The 16382-nt window shown below is 45.7% G+C and overlaps 3 protein-coding genes across 9 annotated transcripts; 1 reads left to right on the top strand and 2 right to left on the bottom strand.

The window, feature by feature from the left end:
• Positions 1-594: 594 nt before the first annotated feature.
• Positions 595-3724, bottom strand: lmod2a (leiomodin 2 (cardiac) a). The gene is given in 5 exon segments (XM_057053207.1): positions 595-1393; positions 1395-1707; positions 1709-1890; positions 3472-3547; positions 3549-3724. Coding segments are annotated over 5 exon segments (1494 nt in total). The 3' UTR covers positions 595-646.
• Positions 3725-4911: 1187 nt separating this feature from the next.
• asb15a (ankyrin repeat and SOCS box containing 15a) lies at positions 4912-8473 on the bottom strand. Its single transcript, XM_057053209.1, has 9 exons — positions 8235-8473; positions 8037-8089; positions 7801-7932; positions 7343-7510; positions 6861-7106; positions 6610-6781; positions 6015-6540; positions 5663-5816; positions 4912-5433 (listed from the first exon to the last, which is right to left on the bottom strand). The coding sequence occupies exons 1-9, from the start codon at positions 8411-8413 to the stop codon at positions 5267-5269; spliced, it is 1797 nt and encodes a 598-aa protein (XP_056909189.1). The 5' UTR covers positions 8414-8473; the 3' UTR covers positions 4912-5266.
• On the top strand, positions 8449-16279 carry iqub (IQ motif and ubiquitin domain containing). Of its 7 annotated transcripts, none has more exons than XM_057053195.1 (13): positions 8710-10026; positions 10448-10867; positions 11180-11344; positions 11424-11599; positions 11998-12153; positions 12565-12775; positions 12860-13035; positions 13526-13696; positions 13792-13968; positions 14045-14290; positions 14356-14541; positions 14839-15043; positions 15139-16279. In XM_057053195.1, exons 2-12 carry the CDS (start codon positions 10732-10734, stop codon positions 15031-15033), a joined length of 1995 nt encoding a protein of 664 aa, XP_056909175.1. In that variant the 5' UTR covers positions 8710-10026; positions 10448-10731; the 3' UTR covers positions 15034-15043; positions 15139-16279. The 7 variants fall into 7 exon arrangements, with proteins under 7 accessions (XP_056909179.1, XP_056909180.1, XP_056909175.1 ...); XM_057053197.1 differs by lacking the exon at positions 15139-16279 and having other exon boundaries at positions 10448-10484; positions 10706-10867; positions 14839-15117; XM_057053196.1 differs by lacking the exon at positions 15139-16279 and having other exon boundaries at positions 8711-9742; positions 9847-10026; positions 14839-15117.
• Positions 16280-16382: the final 103 nt, after the last annotated feature.

Raw genomic sequence — 16382 nt, 5'->3', positions numbered from 1 at the left:
GAGTAGAACTGCTGCTTCTCCGCATCGAGAGGAGTCAGCTGGGGTGGCTCGGGCATCTGGCTAGGATGCCTTCCGGACGCCTCCCTTTACAGTAGAGGTGTTCCAGACATGTCCCACTGGGAAGAGACCTCGTGGCCGGCCCAGGACTAAGTGGAGAGATTACATCTCTCGCCTGGCTTGGGAGCGGCTGGGGGTCCCCCCGGAGGAGCTAATGGAAGTGGCCGGGGAGAGGGCTGTCTGGGTATCCCTCCTGAAGCTGCTGTCCCCGCCACCCGGATCCGGATAAGTGGGATAAAACGAAACAAAACTAATTGGCATAACCCATACGTCGTTTTTGTGATCTCCAAAGGTTCCGCTCCAAGACTATGATAAGGAGAAGGAAGAACTCAAAACAGTGATGTCGCATCCAGCACAGTTGATGAGCCTCAAGAACTGAATTCATAACAGGAAATTCATGTTTCTCGCAGATCCACCTAAAATGACAAAACACAACATTTCGTCACTGTCACCATCCTGGAAACAAACATGAACTGAGACTCCTCACAGACACCAGGACCACATGGAGACTTATCACAGACACCAGGACAAAGATAGTCATGTTGACTTATTTATTTAGCACCTCTGAAGCTTCTTATCAGTTAGGAAGTCACACTCTTGAGATGTGGCTGGACGGAGGTTTCACAACTGTGATGCTCTCTCTCTTGTCCTGCAGGTCAGATTCAGAGAACTTTACCCTTTTTAAGGACCTGATGCTGCTCGCTCTTATTGCCGCCATTAGGTCATCGTGACTCGATCTCTGAGGCGGAGGCAGGTTCGGTTCTTCTCGTCTCTTCTGCAGTGATGGCCTCAGAACATTCCTCAGATCTCTGAGAAGATCGCCGCTGTCTTTATAATCGTGGCTCTTCTTGAAGTTCTTCTGTCTGGGGTTCCATTCTTGGTGCTGGTTCTTGGTGGTGTCCCAGCCTTTGCGTTGTTTGATCATTTGGGCACTTTTCCTTATTGGAGGGTCTGAAGGTGAAGGAGAAGGATTCTTGTTCAGATTCTTCAGTGATTTAGACTGGGCCAGCTTCTCTGGAGGTCTGTTGTCTGCAGATGACCCTCGTCCTGGCCCATCTGTGGACATCTGCTGGGACTTCTGTCACAGCCTCCTCTGTTGTTGTTTGTCCTGATTGCGTGTTAGGATGTTAGGTGCCATCCTTGGACCTGGGAGATCAAACTGATAACCCAGTCTGAGAAGAGTGGTGTTCTCTCTTAATATGTTCACCATCTCCATTTCTACCTTTTCCCCACAGATGTGGTGTTGGTTGTAGAAGCGGAGTTCCATCAGTGTCTGGTTGTGCTGCAGTTCCCCCAGCAGTGTCAAGATACCATGACCAGACACAAAGTTGGACTCCGATGTTCAGTTTTGTGATAAAGCGGTTCTTGCTGAGCATCTTGGAGATGGCGAAGGCCAAGTGATCATTGGCATGGGTGTTGGCCAGGCTAAAGACGTGAACATGAGCATTTGTGCTAAGAGCCTCGGCAAAGCGGAGCAAAGTCTTCTTTGAGATATCTTCGATGTTGTTGAGGTTGACTTTGCTGGTGCTGGGATCATCAGACAGAATTTGCTCCAGAGTTCTGTTCACATTTGCCAGATTCCTGCTCTGCCAGTCAGAGACTGGATCCGGACCAGGATTCTGGGTCTGGTCCAGACAATCAGTCTTACTCCTCTGTTGTACTGGCCTTCTGATGACTTTAAATCCAGATCAAAGAGTTTTTGAACTTGTCTTTGTTTTCCCGCTGGTCGTTTTTCAGACGTCTCCATGTTTCACCGTCCTTCCTGACGCTGAGGGCGGGGTCATCGTTGGTCACCGTCACTTGCTCTGCACAGTGGTCTGATGGTGGCTCCTCCTGCATAAGATTACAGGACAGAAGCGTTGTGTCCGAAACCACCCCCATATACCCTAATAGTACACTCAATAGTGTGTACGCCATTTTGAAATAGTGTCCGAATTCTTAGTGAGCATCGCTGTACCCTATGTAGTGCACTTAATGTATCCCACAATGCACTGCGAAAAGTAGTGTACAACCGCTGCATCCTAACTCGGAAATGTATCCCATCAGCCTTTACGGTATCAAGTGTTACCGTAAAGGCTGATGGGATACATTTTTTTTAACGTAATTTCTACTGTGCGGTTTGATATATGAAATTTCTGGGAAATAAGAAATCAATATGTAGTTTACAATTGTTTTCAGTAGGGGTCCAATATGATCATCTTAAAAATATTACAACATAAATGTGTAAAAAATAAATAAATCAATCAACCTTCACTGCCCCCCCCATCACACACACACACACCACACACACACACACACACACACACACACACACACTTAAAATTGTTCTTTAGAATCGTCTGTTCCTCACCAGGCTAATTAAAATATTATTTGCAAAGATGAAAAGTAGCACTGGATCCATTTCTTGATGAAAATTTGCTTTATTAAATGTTTTCACTACAGTGGAATATGACTTGAGAATGTGCCATCACATCTTGGCTAGAAAATGTCCTGAGACACTAATTATTTTAGGTAATAAGTAATTGTTATTTTGTGGCGGACACATTGGGGTGTAACTCACACCCAGGTGATGCATGGGGTGGTGGGCGTGGTTAGCCCTTGATTTGATGCACTGTTCAACGCGCCATTTGGTATTGTCTGCCGGATGCAGAATAAAGACGTCTAAACCATCTGCTCTGTCCGAGTCGTTCCTCGTCCTGCCACAATTTTATTATTATTGACATTAATATTTTATTTTACTATATGAAGTTAGTTCTAGCGTAAAATATTGCATTTCCAAAAAACGACCGCTGAATGTATTGGGGTGTGTTTCGGATGGGTTAAAATAAGTAAATGGACCTGGCCACTTTTACCGTCGACCGTGGTTCGTAATTATTATGCGACAGCATGACGTCATTTTACGTGCGCCGTAGTGTCCGAACGATAATTTTAAAGTCAGTGCACTACGTAGTTCACTCAATCCAAGTACCCATGTAGTGAGTAGTGAATAGGGAACGAGTGTGTGACACAGCGAAGATGTGATCATAGAGTGACTGCAGTTGCAGAAAACACACAAACACACTTACACACACAGGAGCGTGTGATATTTATATTTCTTTGGTGGAAAGTCTTTCTGACTTTCATGTATTTCTTATTTGTCTTGTAGACATTTCCTCTGATTTTTCTGATTTCAGTTGTTAAATATGTCAACTTTTATCTGTTGAATCAGAAATGTTGCAACTTTATGAATTGTGGAATTTGTGGAGGAACAACATAGCACAGCTAAAAGCACTGCTGTCATGTGCTTCCGCCATCAGATATCAACGGCTTTATGTTAGAATTTTGCAGGAACCTAAAAAGAAAGTGATGATTGATTGAGGATGGTTCGTCTCTGTGGTTCAAGCATGTTCTGATGGTGTGATGCTCTGAACAAACCATCCTGCTGTGGCTCTCGAGCAGCTTATTGTTCTCCTCCTCCCAGAACCTCAGCAAAGCGTCCCTGTTGAACAATCGGGGTCTTGACCGTCTGGACTCTCTGTCTCATTCCAATTGGAATATTGTCATCAAGATGGATCAGCTCCCTATCCAACTCCTGCAGCTCCTCAGAGGACAATGTTGCCAACATTTCATCTTCATCCCCCTCCTCCTCATACATTTTCAGCTCTCTGTGGTACCCAAAGGAAGTCATGGTCCTAACAGGAATCAACCAGGATATCTGTTCAGTCCATCGTCTTCTGATCACTGATGTGGCCTGTAAGAAGGTCCAGAGTCTTCAAGGGAAAGGGGATGGAATGTGAGGGTCTTTTTTTAGGGAGGCCCACCAGAGGCTTACTGCAGGAATGTGAAGACTAAGTGCTGAAAGCTCATCAGACAATGAAGGAAACAGAAGGCAACTTTAGTTCAACTTTAACCTCAAACCTGGAGACGTGAAATCTTTGGCGTCTCATCTGCCTTGAAACAATTTTGATTGTATAAGACGCTATATAAATAAAGATTGATTTGATTTGAGATTGATCTGCCTGAATCTCGGAACAAGACTTCACAGATTAGAAAAGCATCAGTTTTCAACGACTCCCTCAGAAACAACGTTTCTTGTGTGGCTGCCTGGGAACAGCTGGAATCTCTCAATGAGCGGCTGTGTGGAGCTGCTCAACCCTAGTGTCAGATTACCAGACTGAAGTTAGAACGTGCCATAAATCTGCTGTTGGTCTGACCTTTGACCTGCATATAGATTTAGTTGGAGAAAGGTCACTTGTTCAAAGAAAGAAACATTAGTTCATCAGGCTTAATGAATGAATTTATCATTTAATGATGAAGGTTTAAGTTTAATGAAAGACTTTCAAGCAAGCCTTTAATATTTGGATATAAGTTGAATTTGTCTGTTGACCTAATGGCAACAGTGTGGCCTTTGGCCTAATGGACTTCTACAGAATATAATAGTGCTGCAGAAGAAATTGTCATTTGATAATACAAATTTAATGTTGTTTTGAGGTGTCTCAGAGAACTTTCCAGAAGCAGAACCGGAGGCTGGATCATTTCGTCCTCATTACAGGTTGCTGCTCCTCTCTAGGTTTGACCTCTCTGCTGATCTCCTGATGTCCCTCCCGAGGATTCTAAACACCCTGAAAGGTTTCAACAATCCCTTTTACAGATTGAGAACTGAAAAGTGAAAAATCAGAGTTCATTTTAACGTTGGCCCCTCTGAAGACAAAGGCACTCAGAAGAAACTTTTGATGTCAGAATTTCTGTTCTGCAGACACCAACTGAGATGATCTATCATGAAACCTCCTTCAATCAGTAATGTTTTAACAGAACAGCAGGTGGCCCTCAGAGTCTGCTGTCCAAAAGCTACTGCATTCCACCCAAAACCAGCAGAACCTTCAGGTGAAACATTTATTCACATTGTTTAATATTTTCATTCAACAAACTTTTGAACTTTCTTCTTGTATCCACACAAAGTTTATAATCACTGTGTGTGTGTGTGTGTGTGTGTGTGTGTGTGTGTGTGTGTGCGTGTGTGTGTGTGTGTGTGTGTGAAAGGAAGTAAATTTTTTTTTATTTTGCTGTTCAGCGTTTTTAACTATGGTAGCTCTGATGGTCCAAACATTAAACATCACAAAAAATTATAAACATCACAATCGTGTAAAAAGTGATTGAAAAAAAGTTAATATAAAAAATTAATTCAAAGTAGTAAAAAGAGATGATGCATTCAGGTGAGGTCATGGTGCATTCAGGATCCTGTAGAAGTGTAGAGGTCAAGTTCCTGATACAGGAGGAACCTTTGTAGCCCTGGTGGGATGATGAGTGAATTCATGATTTCGAGGTTGTTGAGTCTCTTCAGAGTTAGGCTCCGCCTCATCCGTAACCTGCACAGGTGCCCCAGAGAGCGAGGGGTACCTAGGGGGTCATAGAAACAAGCCAATCAGATCACAGTTTTACCTGCAACAGGGACACAAAACATCCTGAGTGGCCCCGATGTTAGCAGGTTGTGGCTGATAAACACTGTGAATCTCCGTCATTAGCAGAAGTTCAGATGCTGCTCCTCAGGTTCAGGATTCTGGTTTAAGGTTCAGGGCCATCTCTCTGGGGTTCTGGATCGGGAAAAGCTGGAACTAAGAACACTCACCTAGGACTCGACGTATTTCAGGCCACTCTGATTGCTTCTCCAGGATGGCTCCTAGTCTGGAGCAGATGTGGACGTGGCTGGTGTAGTCCAGCAGGGTCAGGACCACCTTCCCAGACAGATGCAGCACACAGCAAAGACTCATGAACTCACAGAACTGCAGAGAGGAGTGACACAACACAACTCAAACACACACTCCTAAAACACCAAGTAACTCTCTGGTGTTCTCAGACGTTCAATTCTCTCAGCTCAGATTTTCCACTGGTGAACATGGGAGAGCAGAAGACCTCCTGCACACCTTCACACAGACAGGCTGATATCGGCAGCAGAGAACCTCATTTAAGTTGTGACTCACTGGAATTTTCCGCTGCCCCTCATCCCCAGTGTCAGAGGCGTTGTCATGGTGACACTGGAAGCACTTTTCTACATCATATCCGTTGTTGAGCAGAAGCCTCATCATCACTTCATCCTTGAGGCAGTACTGCAGGGCAGTGGGAAAGAGCGTGTCACTCACCACTGTAAAGTAACGGTTCACGTCTGCTTTGGACGCCAGGAGCAGCTTCACGATGTCATAGCAGCCAGACCGAACTGCCACCAGGAGGCAACACAATGGGTCTAGATCTGTCTTTGCACCGGAAGCCAACAGGATTCTGGTGCACTCCACATCTCCATTGGAGACAGCAAAGTACAGGGCGGTCCTCCTCATGTCTCGGTAGGTTTCAGACTTCCTGGCATCCATTCGATAGTTGACATCGAAGCCGTGAGCAAGCAGGAGCTCCAGGCAGCGCCTGTGGCCTCCCTCTGCTGCGGAGTGAACTGGGCTCTGACCCGCCTCTTTGATGGCCTTCTTGGTGGTCAGAGGTATCAACATCTTCACAGCTCTGCATGACAACAAATCAAGGTTGTGTCAGTCATCAGAAGGTCGTCCCACCCGTCAATCCAGAACTTACTGGTAGTGTCCAGCATACGCAGCCTTATGGATGGGCAGGTGTCCGGTGGCATTGGGCAGATTGGCGTCGGCTCCGTTGTCCAGCAGCAGTTGGATACAGGCTGTGTTTCCTGATCCAGCGGCATCCAGCAGGACGCTCTCCCCATTACAGGCCTGAGAGTTGACTCTGCTACCTGAGCAGGCACAAAGGAGATGGGACACCTCTGGCAGAGTGCACCAGCATTTAGACAAGTCTACTTTCATCATACTCACCACAGCTCAGCAGAACCTCTGCGATGTGGGCGTGGCCATATTCGGCCGCCACGGCGAGAGGCGTCGCACCCGTCACATCCTTGTGGTTCACTCGGCCTCCATTCCTCAGCAGCAGCATCAGGATGTCTGTGTTGCCCAGTTTGGCGGCTTCATGCGTCGCCGTCCAGTTCCTCCAGCAGACCTGCTCCGCCCAGGCACCGTAGGTGATCAGCAGGTGCGTCATCTCGTAAGAGCCCGCCTTCACTGCTGCCAGGTGGGACACATCAGCGGGTGTTGTTGAGAAGAAACGACAGAAGAAGTAAGATGGAGTCCTTCAGAGAGTCACTGGTGCTGCTGTTGCTCAGCTTTTCTATGATTTCAGGGTTTAACTGAGAGGAGATGTTAGAACTCAGGAGGAATTGCTGTGGCTGATGGACTCTGTAGCTGTCGTGTTAATGCGACTGATTCACCGGGCTAGGTTTTCATCCTCCCGCCATCTTTACCCAGCATCAGTGGCGACTCTTTCTTGCCGTTGGTATTGTGTGGCGATGCTCCGTGCTCCAGAAGCGTCCTCACATTGTGTGTCAGTCCAGCTATGACCGCAAGCGTCAGCGGTGTCTCTCCTTCTGCCGCCGCCGTCCTCTCCTCCAGGCTGAGCCGCTGAGTCGCCGCTGTAAACAAATGCAGATTATCAGGGTCCACATTCCTGGAGGTCGACTTGCTAACCTGGCAGCTGAGCAGCTCAACTCGATGTCCAGCTATGTCCTGGGTTATTTTTGTCAGTGAGAGCCAAACTTCTCATCTCAGTGATGTTTTCATCTTCAGCTGGCCTTACTACAATCTTGGTGCTTTTGTATAAGTTAGCATATGGTTAGGACAGCAGCTAAGACAGTCAATTTATCAATCAGTGGAAAAACATCATCTGTGTGAACAAATCAATACATCATACAGAACAACTCACATCTCAAAACTGTCTTTAGAACTTCCAGAACTGGCTGGACTGCAGCTCGATGGAGCGGAAGACATCCACGACTGTCCCACTCTCTGAAGGCCCCAGAGCCCTTCAGCAGATCTGTGAGCACCAGCACCTCACCTTTCCAGTGCAGTAATATCAGGATATCCCATTGTTTGTAGGAAGACAAGATCAAAACCCGTTGAGCTGCTTGTTCTTTGATACTGAAGGTGAATCTCACCTACCTTGATCGATTGCAGCCAAAACTCTCAGGTTTTCATCCGTTTCTGCTGCTAAGCTAAGAGAGAAAGAATGAAGCCTCATCAGGGATTAGCATCCTCTGTTATGATTGTAATATTGCTACAGTAAGCTAGTATTTACTGAGCAGCACAGGCGTACCACTGCTAGTGTAGTTTTTGTCATACTGAAATGTTGTGTGGTACCTTGCTGCAGACTTCAGAAAGGATTCTTGGCAGGACTCGTGAATGTTTAGCTGGGTGATGTAGTCACTGAGCTCATCTTCACCATCTTCTTCATGAGTGTACATTGTTCTGCTGATGCTCATGTGAATAAAGGAGGTTTCTGAGGCACATTGGTAAACTCCCTTTAGACTGAGCACCATGTTAGCCAAATGTGTAAGCAAATGTCAGCTAATCCAGCTAGTCAAGACTGTGAATTGAGTCATAAATGACTATTTTCTCCTGCCTAAAAACAAAATTCAGCCAAAACTAAAAATTAAAACAGAAGATGCCCCAAATGTTGGAGGTTTGCTGAAGTTCTCACCTGGAGGTTTGCTGGTGGCGTGTTGCACTGCTGCTCTGATGAAGCATTTATATGTTGTGACCTGCTGGAGGGTCCAATCGCGGCTGCTGCTCTTAAATAGAGTCGGGTTACTAGACCCATTGTGCTGTCTAAGCTGGGTCTTTGTCGTATTTGGCAGAAATCTTCCTTTTCTGATCTCACAATTGTCTGGGGCTTTAGCTCGCCGACACATGTTGTTCGATTCAACATTTGTGCATTCACACAATTAAATTGATGATGATAATGATGAAGATTTCTCAAAAAAACAAAGGACAGTGGAGTGAATCCTGTTTTCTCTCAGATGGAGGAACATTTGAAGATTTTTAACTGTCAACTGTTTTAACACTTTCAAAATCATCCTGATGCCTTCAGCAAAATTCTGATAGTTGTCAGCATTAAAAGGGTCAGATTAGCTGCAGTGCTGAGAACAATCACAGCGTCCGTTTTCCTCACGTGTTTGTGTGAAGAGTATCAGTGGGTTTCTGGACCCCCCCCCCCATTAGCAGCTGACTGGAGCTTTATCTGAAGGCGCCACATCTGACCCCCAGACTGAAATAACAACATATAGCTCAACATAAACCTCCCAAAGTGTCGCTGTCCACAGACGAGTGTCTGAACTCATCTGACAAACATGTTTCTGCCTCTAACTGTATGATTCATGTTGGAACCCATCAAAACTTTATTTTGAGCTCAAAGCAAACACAATCCCCCAAAATAGAATTCATCCACGTCATGTTCAAACTTTAAAAAGACACAAAAGTCCATTTTTGCACCAGTAACTTAATTTTTATGTATTTTAATACTTCCTACTTTCTCAGGGGTCATAATTTGAGACAAAAGACAAAAAGGACAGGAAGACAATAATTTCAGGTTAAATATTTTTCCATTTCATCAGTTCAAAATTCACCAAAAACTTTTGATTTTACTGTTAAGTGTTGTTATTTGATGACACCCTTACCCTATTAGTTATAGTACTGTATTTTGTGGTATTGTACACTGTTTATGTCACGTGTAGGATGTGACGTTTTGCGCAGCGGAAGCTCCTTGTATGTTCCAGTTAAGAGCGCGGTATACCGAGTGAGTTCATGTTCCTGTAATAAATATGCTACCAGGCTGAAGACATTGGAGAGATTCGCTTGCTTATTCCTCAGTATGCATGGACGTTGTGCAGTAAAACTGGACACCTTGACAACAATGAACCGAATTTCTATAAATAAAGTCACAATGCTAATGTTTATTTTTGTGTATTTAAAGGCGGACCCAGTCCGTGATTGCTATAGCAACGCGTCAACTGACTTCGCGTGAACTCACGTAGCTGTTCAGAGGTATCTGGGCTGAGGTTTCTCACCTCTCCTCTGCCAGGACGGACAAAAGAAACTTTCTGGGTGTCTTTTAAAGGAAACCGATATTTCCGCCGTTTTCGAACCGAAGTCGGTAAGTGATAATTGGATTTGAACTGTTGGAAGTGGCGGCAGGACGAAACTTCTGCGAAGAGCAGCGTCATCTGATGGCAAAGTGGACGCTTAGCAGCTGTTTCAGTTTGAGACTGGCGCGTCCCTGTCATAGTCCGACAGTTTTCACGTTTATCACAAAAATACAACAAAACCTGTGTCACGAGCAGGAATAGGGAATGTATGTCTAAATATTTATTTTGTACCAAGAAAAAAGGTGTTAACCAAAATAAAGATCAAAGGATGGTAGGAGCTTTGATTTCATGCAGCATACTCTATTACAGCTGCGTTGTTGTATTTCAACCGCTTTTTCACCTTGACTAATATCGACAGTCAGCAGTTATGGAAATAATTACACAAGACAAGCAGGTGAGATATTGACAAGGGTGTTTGTTCTTCTGCAGGACAAACGGAGGGACACACACGCACTGGACTCGACCAGTAATTTAAATTAATCCATCAACATTTTGCAGTTTCACGGTTATATATGGCATGTTTGTGGTTCAGGCACCAAAAACGCCAAACCGTGCGCTTCAACGTGGACTGAGTTACTGCCACGATTTTCTGTGACGTTCAGATGTGCGGGGCCTCGGCGGAGTCTGCTCCGAACCTTGAGCAGGATCTGCCGCTGATCTATGAATGACCTTTGAAATGATTCACAGATCTTCATGCTCATGTCTGAAAGGTGATGGAAGAAAAGAGAGAATCAAATCAGCAACGTGCTGCAGAACAGCCAACAGAGGACAGCAGAGAGGCCACAGATGCGACCAGTCTGACCACATTTGAGACTAGTCTGACCACAGATGAGTCCAGTCTGACCATAGGTGAGTCTTTTTGGTCAGCACAGTCATCACTGCTGTGCAGATGTCTAGACCCTGAGCAATTAGCATCTGTGCTGACCGTTAACCACACTAAGAACGCCATAGAACATGATAGAATAATGTAGAATGTGAGAGAACAGCAACTCAATTTTTGACAGAAAAAAAAGGTTTCTTTTTTGTTGAACACTAAAATACAGCCAGCACCTGCTGGCCCAGCAGAATAATATCTACACCTGTGCTGGTGCACTTTGAAAGTGAATGTTTCAGGACAGGAAGAAGGTGGAGTCTGAGTGAAACCTCCATTCTTATGTACAGCAGTGGACGAACAGCATACTCTGACGGAGACGGGTGTCTTTAATGAATCCACCTTGATGGTGATGGAGGTTAGCTCCGCCCAACCAAGCACCTCCCCACTTCACCCCGTGATAACAATAGAGAATGACTTCATGCCAGATGTCCTCACGGTCCTGGTCCAGACTGGTAAGAAAGGAAATTGGAGGGAAGAAGAGGATGTTGTGCAGGAAGATCATCTGTGTTTAGATTGACTCCTTGATCTCAGATGAAGGTGACTACCAGGAGCTGATGGTAGAGATTGAGCATCCTTGCTATCAGAAAAGGTTCCTGGGAGGATACAGACACCAGCTGACAGGGGTGGAGTACCATCACGCAGCTGTGCAGACGCTGCAGAAGAAGAGACCTGACAGAGGAGTTCAGCTGTTCAGCCGCGACACACAGGTGACAGCAAAACACTAAAAACAACAACATCAGTTCAAGCTTTTACCATGGAGACAACAATGAATATAAAACATGTGCTGTTAAAATGTTTCTCTACTTAAAAGGTTTTTAACCTGAGAACACCAATATTTATCATAGTAACTATCACCACCACAACATAGTGCTCCCTCTGTCAACCAGTCCTCTCTGTACCAGTGTTAGCATTTCTCAGCAGATGTAGCTATGACCAGATGAGCAATCAGTCAGGTCATGGCTACATCTGCTGAGAAATGGTAAAATTTCACACTAAAATGCAGAAATAGTAAAATTTCTCAGCAGATGTAGCCACGAATTTCTCAGCAGATGTAGCCATGACCTGACTGATGTATTGATTGATTGTCTGTCTCTTGATTCATCAGACAGTGGAGCTCAGGTGTCAGGAGCAGCAGTGTGCAGTTCACGTCTCTACTCAGATGACCAGGGTCGGTTGTTTCGTCTCTTGTTGCCAGGACAAGCTGGTTTCTCCGGGCAACTACACGACGGCTGGCGATTATCAGGAGTGGCGCCTGAGAGCCGTGAGTCCACACTGCCACTGGTGCTGTTTTACTGGATGTCTGTCTGGTAACAGATCATCAGCGGCTGTAGATGTTGTGGCTGTTGTGAATCATTGTTTCACAATGGATGTCACAGCAGTAAAAGCATCCAGCTGCTGATTTGTTGCTAAGCTACCAAATCTTTTGGCAGCTTTTCCCCAGTGACCAAAGTTCTGTAATTGTGTGCAGTTATAAAGTGTTCTATAAAGAGTTTCTGTCAATGATCAACCTGGGCCTGAGGAGCAACATCCCCCTACTGAAAAGAAATTGACAGCAGTTGGACTCAGAAATGCTTAATTAGTTGAGAATAGTCAGTGTTGAGAATATTTGTGCAGGGGTGGGTGTTGCTTATCAATCTGACGTCAGCCACTCACGTGGTGTTTTCTGCTCCAGGTGATCTGTCTGCAGTCTTTTGTGCGACGCTGGTTGGCCCAGCAGAAAGTGGGCATGCTGAAGATGGAACGGGATCACCGGCTCGCCTGGGAGAACGAGCAGGTCAGGAGGAGGCAGGAGGAAAAGAGGTACCAAATGAGGGAACGTCACCAGCGCTGGTCAAACCCACAGCGGCAGGAAGATTTCAATGACCTGTACCGCTCAGTGGCGAGTAAGACGTATTCCTTGTGTCATATGATTACAGACATGTTCTTTGATCAGGTTTTGAATATGAATTAATCCACATGTTTTTCAGAGTGGAGGATGATGGCGGAGCAGCAAATTTGCTCCACCCTAACAGGAGCTGAGAAGACGGCAGCGCTCTGCTCACTGGTCCAGCAGGAGACACAGCACATAGCCGCCATTGGGCGCCTTCAAATCAAGGCCAAGGCTAGCAACCATGACAGCTATGTCAGGAGGCTGCTGGACAAGGTCAGAGGTTATTACAGCTTTCACCTGTCTCCATCCATCATCTTTGAGTTCAGACATCTCCTCTCCCCAGAGTCTCTAAAGGTAGAATGGGGGGCTGTGTATTTAACCACCAGGCCCCCCTGCTGTGGAATCAGCTCTCTGTCCAGGTACGGGAGGCTGACTCTATCTCTACTTTTAAGATTAGACTTAAAACCTCCCCCTTTGAAAAAGCTTATTGTCAGTAATTCTGTAGTTCCTGTTATTATCCTAGACATAATTATCATATTTAGAGGGTCGTCTAATTATTAGGTTAACATCTTAGGTATGCTGCTATAGGCCGAGGCTGCCAGGGTTCAGAAACATGTTCACCTGGCAGGCCTCTGTCACACTGCTGGGTCATGGCTTCCTCTCCTCTCCTCTCCTCTCCTCTCCTCTCCTCTCCTCTCCTCTCCTCCTCCTCTCCTCTCCTCCCCTCCCCTCCCCCCCATGCTAATATGTGATGCCGTGTCAGTCAGCAGCCCCTCATCGATGGCCAGCAGCAGGAGGTAAAACCATCGAGGTCGACAATCAGCAGATCAGGAGAGCAAGAGAACTGCGAGATGTTTACAACTCCATCATTGTGGCCCCTGAGAGCTCAGAGCAGAGAGTCTGTATGCTGAAGAAGCTAAGAGACACCGTCCAGGTGACACACACTCACACAATTGTGTGCGGGGATGTAGTGGACTTCCCTCTGAGAACGGTGGTTGTGGACCTGATGTTTGCTGCTTTTCTGGACAGGAAGACAGGTGTCAGCTGACAGAGGACATCATGGGCTTGATTAACAGGGAGGTGGATCTGATGAAACGAGGGGTCAGGTCAGACAATCTGGAGGGTTTGAGGAAAAGGATCAGCACGCTCTTCCTGCAGTACATCAAAAAACCAGAGGTTAACCCAGAAGTGTCCAAACTGCTGGAGGTGAGCAGCGCACCATCAGGGTCACCTCCTCATGGAAACACTGGTCAAACACACATCTTCTTCACCTTGACTCTAGGTTCCTCAGAGTCCCTCTCAGAAAATTGACACACTCCTCTGCCAGAGCTGCCATCGCGTCCTGCTCTCTACAAAGTTTAACTTGCCTGCTGGCAGCCACCAGATTAGTCGATGCCGTAGATGCACTGCGCTTGACAGTGTTGCCAGAACCCGCAAGGACGTCTGCAGCTACAAGAACATGCTGTTAAGACTGAGGGTTGAGGAGCAGCAGCTGAACAAAGAGGCCAGAATCACCTTCCTGCTGCAGGTCATCTCTCTAGTTTGGCCTTTTCCTCTGTCACAGCATCTTCATCAAAACTCATGTGTCTGTAGGTGGAGGATGTTCAGTACCTGGTGGAGGATGTCTGGACATTCTGCTCAGCCTTTAAAGACAGGAGCGACCTGGATGCTCTGGACTTTGTTCGCTGGGACCGTCGAAGAGACTGGAGTCCGTGGAACTGCATCCTGCTGCCCACAGAGGAAACTTCAAGCCACCTGGAGGTGAAAGATCTCCACAAGGTCTGTCCATACCCACAGGATCACCCAAAGCCCAGAATCACGAAACTCCTACCGTTAAAGGCAGATTGTCTTTATTCGTGAAAATTTCAAACTTTTACATCTTTAAATTTGAGGCTGAATTTAAGAGTTTATAACTTTCGCCAAATCCCAGCAATCACAAAGCTGCTGCTAGGACTCTAAAATCCCCAAACACAACTCAGCAGGTGGCTTACATTTGAGCTCCAGGTGGGGTCACCTAATATAACACTGTGTGTGTGTGTGTGTGGTGTGTGTGTGTGTGTGCGCGCTTGTGCTCAGGTTTACAAGGCGGTGTTCATCCGCAGTATTGAGTACAGGCACCTGCTGGCCTGGCGTCATTTCAGACAGAACCCAGCGCTGGTGGAGTATCTCAGTTCCCATCCAGCAGCTGGACTCAACATTCAGCTGCTCTCCAGCCCCGTCTCCACGACGACAGATGAACAGGCTGCCGTCACCAGCTCAGCTCATAAATAACCCTCTCATCGTACTGTCCCCTTCCTGTTTTGTTCTGAAATGATGAAAATAAAAATATTTATCAAAATCTGACCACTGTTAAAACTGTTTCTTTTTGGCTTGTAGGCTTCATCATGAATCTGGCCCAGCAGTTATTGGGGCAAGAACAAGGGGCAGGTTCATCTCTCTCACACGCACACAGTCACACACACACGCACATGAACATGCAGACACACTCAAACAAACACACACACATCCACAAACAGAGATGTGCACACACACACAAACACATACATACACAAAGACATACACACAAACTTACACACAAACACATACAAAGGCAGCGAGAGAGGGAAGCTTAAGATTAACGCTTTCAATAGAATAGTATATACTTAATCTAGTACAGTTGTTATTGCCCCTGGAGGATTGGAGGGTAATTACACCAATCACTCCATTAACACTTGTTTTCTTTCTGTGGTTTTAGAGGAGTTACATCTCTGTACTCTCGGTTTGATTGGATAGGAAATCCAATTGACTCCCCACCTTCAAATTTCTACAGTCTTGGGGTTTCTGGTGTTCAGACTTAACTGGTTTGTCAACAGAAAGTTTTCAGTATGAGCAGCAGGTGAGAGCAGTGCAACAGCTGCTGTGTGTACACTGATATCTGCAAATGCCTTTCAAGAGGTGTGACAGTCATGAGTAACGCTGGTGCTGCACAAGAGGCGTCGTCAAGAGGTAGATTCACCTACTGTACTGTTTACAGTCCAGTAGGCCCCCTACTGGACCCTACTGGACTAGGGCGCATACTTTGCATGTTTTCCTTCTGAAGCAGCTGAGCAGCAGTTTTGTCTGCGGAGCTAAAGTCAGGACAAAACTTCCAAACAGGATGTTTTATAATCCTGACATGACCTTTACCCATCAAGAACAACCACCTTGAGGTTTGCAAATGGAAATCAGTCCAATTAAATACACAACAAAACTGACAAAACTGTACAGCCACAACAGGCTCTAACTAGTCAAGAGCTAACTCTCAGTTTCTCTGATTACCTGAGCACTGTTGATGTAACATCTAAATTCCTACCTGAGAATGGAAATATGATTTTTCTGTGATATTTGAAATGAAATAATAATAATCTATAACTTTCATGAGTTAACTTGCTAAACATTCCAGATCTCACCAGTATTGTTGTAACCAGCCCATGGTAGTCCCATACACGTATAGTATACCGTACTTTCACTGCGTTCCACTCAGCACACACATTTACTGTGTTCTTTTTCAGGAAACATTTCATAAATTACTGCCATCATGAAAACAACATACCTTGTCAGTGGATTCTAATGTGCTTCCATCACAGTGAAACATATTATAT

This window comes from Takifugu flavidus, chromosome 13 (genome assembly GCF_003711565.1).
Source record: "Takifugu flavidus isolate HTHZ2018 chromosome 13, ASM371156v2, whole genome shotgun sequence".
NCBI lineage: Eukaryota > Metazoa > Chordata > Actinopteri > Tetraodontiformes > Tetraodontidae > Takifugu > Takifugu flavidus.
Note: the sequence above shows the minus strand (reverse complement) of the source record. Positions and strands in the feature narration are given on the sequence as shown.

What these genes read in the sequence shown, in the direction of transcription:
- asb15a (XM_057053209.1), bottom strand. Translation starts at nt 8,413, where the DNA reads ATGGTGCTCAGTCTAAAGGGAGTTTACCAATGTGCCTCAGAAACCTCC. An exon ending in TCTAAAGACAGTTTTGAGAT is followed by an intron (nt 7,511 to 7,800) that starts GTGAGTTGTTCT and finishes ATTTGTTTACAG; the next exon opens with CGGCGACTCAGCGGCTCAGC. An exon ending in AGAGTCGCCACTGATGCTGG is followed by an intron (nt 7,107 to 7,342) that starts GTAAAGATGGCG and finishes CCCACCTGGCAG; the next exon opens with CAGTGAAGGCGGGCTCTTAC.
- iqub (XM_057053195.1), top strand. Translation starts at nt 10,732, where the DNA reads ATGGAAGAAAAGAGAGAATCAAATCAGCAACGTGCTGCAGAACAGCCA. An exon ending in TGAGTCCAGTCTGACCATAG is followed by an intron (nt 10,868 to 11,179) that starts GTGAGTCTTTTT and finishes TCTTATGTACAG; the next exon opens with CAGTGGACGAACAGCATACT. An exon ending in CACGGTCCTGGTCCAGACTG is followed by an intron (nt 11,345 to 11,423) that starts GTAAGAAAGGAA and finishes CCTTGATCTCAG; the next exon opens with ATGAAGGTGACTACCAGGAG.